The 5,968-nt window shown below is 41.7% G+C and overlaps 1 protein-coding gene across 1 annotated transcript; it reads right to left on the bottom strand.

Annotated features, from left to right (window-relative positions):
* Positions 1 to 269: 269 nt before the first annotated feature.
* Positions 270 to 2,176, bottom strand: LOC128377248 (XK-related protein 6). Its single transcript, XM_053337166.1, has 2 exons — positions 1,984 to 2,176; positions 270 to 1,240 (listed from the first exon to the last, which is right to left on the bottom strand). The coding sequence occupies exons 1-2, from the start codon at positions 2,165 to 2,167 to the stop codon at positions 270 to 272; spliced, it is 1,155 nt and encodes a 384-aa protein (XP_053193141.1). The 5' UTR covers positions 2,168 to 2,176.
* Between the last annotated feature and the right edge of the window lie 3,792 nt (positions 2,177 to 5,968).

Below are 5,968 nucleotides of genomic sequence, written 5' to 3' on the forward strand. Positions count from 1 at the left end.
TAAGATACTGTAGGTTTATAATTTTCTCTCTGTACTTTGTTTTTTCCAAAAATAAACCATGACTGTGTGTTTGGACTGTCTTAACAGATTTTCAGTTGACCAAACACACATCTCCTGCAGGAAAACTGAATGATCTCAGAGAAAGAGAGGGTTGAGTGTCAAATAGAAAGAGATAATACCTGTAGAGGAAGAAGAGCAGAATGAAAGAAAGGAATTGTGTGTGCATGGTTGTGTAAGAGAGGGTAACAGAGCTGTGGGACAGGATGCCTTCAGAAGGAGGATTCGTACTGCAGGAGTTCATAAAGAAGCGGCCCGTCCCTATACCTGATGCCCACCGCATTAGGGCTAATGTACTGCAGCACATTTATGGTCCTGCGCAGGCGCCGATCCACAAAGTGTGCATCCCAGGCTGGGTAGCGTTTTCTGGGCATGTCTATCTTGATGAGAGGACCCTCAGCCTGGATGGGTCTACCGGCTGCATCCACAGGCTCTGTGGACCTCACCTGGAAAACCGGAAGGCAGGTGTCCGTGGCTGTTTCATCTGACTCCACATGTTCCCCTGCCACACCCCGTGTAGGAGTGGCCTGGGAGCCACGTGGGCCTGGTGTGGGAGCCATGGGCTCAGCCTCAGGGGGTAAGGGAAGGCCCCACAGCAGCTCAGCACAGCAGGAGCTGGCCAGCACCCTCAGCCGGGGGCCCATGGGATGTAGAACCCCATAATAGAGAACCATACAGGCCACACCTGAGGCAAAGCACAGGAAGACGCCACAGAGGGCAAAAGAGGCATAGGCGTCAGTGGTGGCTGGGTCGCGGTACATATACCAAAGGGAGCTGAGGATGGCATTCTCTAACAGTACAACTGTGTAATAGGCCACCATTCTGTACCGTGTCCGGCCCTCACGTACATTGAACCAGCAGAAGACATAGACCACGCCCACCACCATGTTGAACAGTACCTCCTCCCATTTGGACATGCAGAAGTCGGTGCCACCATGGATGACCCAGAAAGCCATGGCACACCAATGGAGCACCACAAAAATGCCAAAGTAGATGTGGAAAACAGAGGCAAATAGGGCAAAGGAGAGCACCCGTGAAGAGATGGTAAAAAGGCGCCAGAAGAGATGCACCAGGGCGCCTCGATAACTCATGCTCTTCTTGTCGTCACGTGAATCACGCAGGAGTTTGTGGTAAGACGCTAGCACCCAGGCCAGGGACAGGAGAGAGGACATGGCAGAAACACCTGGAAATACAGACAGAGAGAAAGAATAAAAGCAGAGAAAGACTAAGAATGGCAAGAATAAAAGATAGTGACAGATAGTGATAGATGGTGTTCCTATAAACCTTAGAAATAGACAAAAAAAGATCCAGTTTCATTTTAAAGTATAAAGCCTAAACCAAAGATTTATGGTTTTATCTTGACTTGGCTGCCATTCCACTTACTGTATAGTATGTTGTATTTCAGCCAAAGCAATCCATCACTGTTTTGAAAGGAATATTATTACCAAGATCATCATGGGTCATTCAGTCAACACAGTCTCAATTTAGTGCACCAATACAGTTTCCTTAAGACATGTATAACAGTAGAGACAGCAGATATGTCAGTGCCATAACCTGGTGCATGAAAAATGATAGAGGATTATCTCCAGAGTAGCAGCATGGTGCATCTCAGCAAATGTATTGATGGCATTTCTATAGACACCCCGGCAGTGAAGGGTATCACTGGTTATGATTGAATTGCCTTCCTTGGGGAACTGTATTGCATGGAAAACTGGAAACCTCAAAGGTTTCAATAACCAGAGTGAGGAATGTTGGATATTGGATATAATGGTATAGAATGTCATACATGGTGTAATGTAAATAAGTGATACGTGAACTTGTGCATGGGATAACCAATCACTGTACAAGAAGACCTATGACATAAAATGCAAAAAAAGAAATCTTGTAAACCAAACACAAAATACATGAGACTAGGGAACCCCTTACACTGCAGCCACTCAGCCTTGTTGCTCTGGATCATGATGCAGAGCTGCAGCACCAGCTGAGGGGCGCTTTCTAAGAAGGTCTCCAGTAGTCGCAGCATGTTGACATCGGCATACTCATACATCATAGCCCAGTAAAAACGCCGCTGGTTCTCCTTCTGCCGGTGACTTTGTATGCCGAGGTACATGGTGCGAATATACCTGCAGAGAGGGAGAATGAACAGGTTTTGTTTTTTTATCCATCATTGTGATGTTCTCTAAATCCCTTCACTAATATTTCACTGTATTGATAGAAAAATCACATTAACATCAATATTGCAATGCAAAATGCATAAATTTACTGTAAAACACTAGAGGGCATACTTAGCTACACTTTTGAACACAGAGTATATCCATCTGCATTTATGACGAAAGTATCATTGGGTTCTGAATTAGTTGAAAGACATTTGCTGATGTCTAGCAATTAATAGAGTTGATGTCTGATAAAATAGTGATAAAACAAACAAACAAAAAAAATCTTAACATGAGTTGAAGGGAAAGCTGGATGAAACTGAAAAAGTCTCCCATAATATCAAGAGGGCCTTCCCCTGCATACATAGCAAATACTTGCATCTCTTAGCAAATTTACTTTATGATTGCCTCATGTAAAGCAGCAATGAGAAAAAATATCACTGATATGACTTGATTAAAAACATACTGAAAATGGTCTCTATGAACTCTGTAGGTGTGGTTATTGAACTTGTTATAGAAAGCATACTGTAGTAAGCAAGGCAATAATCATTGTCTTAAGTGCACCACATGACCCATATTGTTCGATGCTGCGGCGGCTATTTTCATGACTGATGGGGTTTCATAATGGTGAAGTGACTCTAGTGAAGCCAGGGAGATGGTAGGTAATGCAGCAGAGAAGTGGCAGCTAATTGAATCGCGCTCCTGTTGCAATCAAAGCCACACCACCTCTTTTTTTTAAAAGAACAAGAATCAGAGGCTCATTGCGTGCTGCTGAGCAAAATGTAATATGCTCCAGGCTGTGATACAGCTAATTAAGATCATAATCTTCTTTGGGTTTGGGTTTGTTTTGAAATGTAATGCTGCAGCTGGAGCCGCCAATTAACGTGTGCAGAAGACGACGGGGAAACAATGACAAGGAAAAATGTTTAGTGAATGGTGGCTTTGGACAGGAACAACACACCACACACTCTATAAAAACATGAATCCACCCAAAAAGAAGAAAGAAAAAAAGGAAATCAAGATGACCAAAAGAAAGAAAACAGCGATGTGGCAGGCTTCTATCCTCTCCAATCTGTAAACAAACCTAAGCTCCACAAACAAATTAACCCAAGCCTGGCTGTAGAGAAAACAATCACTGAAACCACTATCACAGTTATAGTGGTTTATAGTTATCTTAACAGTGATTTCAGTCATTGCATATTGGATGGTAGCTGCAGGGCCTGTCTGCCTGAGCTGGCAGAGTGGCCAAATAAATCCAGCACTTGATGTGAAGGCAGTCAACCGTGGACAATAGTGTAGCAAGGACAGAAATAGACTAGACAGTAGCACTCCCCTAAACAAATTGAGAGGCCATGGATCCACATTCAGTTCCTACAAGTGAGACATAGATATACTGCAACATAACAAACAAAGCAAGAAAATGCTTGTGAGTGGTTTTCAACATAATTAGCCTCTGCTACAGCTAATGGGAAAGAGATTACTGTTTAATTTGAAATGAGGTTGAGTGCAATGCACTGTAAAGAATGTATGGTCTGGTAGGGTCAGATTGCCTTTGGCCATTGTTTTGGCTGATTTAAGCATGCACTAGTCTTTTTCTCCATACACACAATACAAATCCCTTAACTTCGACACAGTTGAATGTAATGTAAAAGAGTGGAAAAATGCATTACATCCAGTCGGACCTATTATTATAGTAGTATACTGTAGGTTGAGTTAAAAAGACAGGTTTTTTTTGTCATGTGATCACTAAATAATTGTTTCAAGATTAAGAAAACAAGCTCACTCATATAATAGATCTCAGGAAATCAAACTCTATACCAGGTATAAAATATAATCCCCAGGTCTCTGATTGTATTTGCTTTACATGAGGCAATTGACCACACACCAAAAAAACCCAGGCAAGTAAATTACATTTGTGACATTTATAAAGAATTGGGGTATAAGTAAGAACAATCTAAATCTAATCTGTCTTTTTTTGCTCCCTCTCTTTTCTTATTCTGACAAAGCTGGCAAACCACTGCATGGTCCAGACTGTCAGTCAGCTAGTCCGTCAATTAGCTAACTGAAAAGACATCCACTTTCCCAAAAAGAGAAAAGGGAACTGAATAAACGGAACAGTGGAACAAAGACTTCAACTGTAGGTACAAGACAAGTGTTGAGATTTGAGACACCAGGTATGAGATTACAGTGTATTTTAGCAGTTGTGTTCTAGTAGCTCAAAAGGAGAAAGAAAAAGGCTCATATGAACACATTGCTGACAAATACACTATGAAATATCAAAACCAAGATTCAAGTGGAGGACTGCTACTTTAATGAAAAACACACAATTGGAGCTGATGTATCGTTAGCGCTGTTATAGCTTCCCTTCCCCACTGAGCCAAGGCTGCTGTGATGCACAGTGTAATCAAAGACAGAGGAAGGTCTGGCTGGGCAAGGAAATGTAGGAGTGCAGCGATGGTGGTCTTTCACGGGATAGTGGACAGTGGGAACAAGGTGGGTGGGGGAGTCTACAAAAGTTTTTTTGGGATCAATAGCTCTGGGCTGTGAGAGGCACCATTATATCCAGAGGTAAAGGCTGGCATTCCGTGACATTTTCACTTGGACTGGTAAATGTCAGATGGAACAAGTCAGCCCCTCTTCCTCACTAATGACATGCCACAGAGACCTACACAGGCCCTTTGTCTCTATCCCACCATTTCCATTAGTCTGTGTGTTCCACTGCTACGTCTCACTGGTCTGTAGTGCCTCCGTCAGAACCAGTAATCTTCATGGCCTCTGTAGCTGACTCGCTTTGAAAATCACAGCCGGGCCAGCAGCTCTGTGAGGCTGCTGTACGTAAAGGCACAGCAGTGCTTTGAGCTGAATGCCAACATCAGCATTCTAGCGTGCTCATAATGACAATGCTATCATGCTGGTGTTTAGCAGGTGTCATGTTTAATGTGTTCACTGCCTTATTTTTTTGCAGGTATTTGATCATAAATAGTTTAGGACCAAATTAACTTTCATATGATAGTATTCATAATTCTAGCATCCTCATAATATGTATATATTTTATGAAAAAAGGGAAGAATAAGGGTATATGATAATGTATTGTAATGCATATACATACCTACACACACACACACACGGAAAGAAAAAAAAGAAAACGAAACAAGCAAATTGATTAAATCATTCATCTATGTTATATAATCATTTGGTCCTTAACATTGACTTGATTACACCTTTTACTCCTCGACTCTTACTTATTCATTCTGATGGGTACTGTACCAAATTTCATGGCGATTTCACTCAAAGCCACATATTTCAGGGTATCACCTAAGTCAGTAGGATACATTGTCTGGAAACTGTGAATATCAGTAAATGTAAATCTATCTTGTAGATATTTCACAGGATCTGTGAAAACTTTTACCTGTACAGATCACCAAAGTCAGTCAGATCACTCTTCTAGGCACCATATCTGTATCAAATTTCATCCATCCAATGCCTGTTGAGACATTTCACTAAAACTTCACCCAAATGTCAGCCTCATGGTAGCACTAGAGGAAGTCATACTATAACCTATCATTCATTTTAAACTGAACTTATTCTCTATTCAAGCAGGTAAATGAGAGTTCTCACTGCTCAGATTCACACCCACCCTTTTCCCTTTAGTTCATATTCCTTTGGTTTCAGCAAAAAAAAAAAAAACCCTGTACAGTTAAACACTTTAGGTTTCATGACTGTCAGAAAAATCTGAACTCACTCCATCAACTCTCCAA

Source organism: Scomber japonicus, chromosome 17 (assembly GCF_027409825.1).
Source record: "Scomber japonicus isolate fScoJap1 chromosome 17, fScoJap1.pri, whole genome shotgun sequence".
Taxonomy (NCBI): domain Eukaryota; kingdom Metazoa; phylum Chordata; class Actinopteri; order Scombriformes; family Scombridae; genus Scomber; species Scomber japonicus.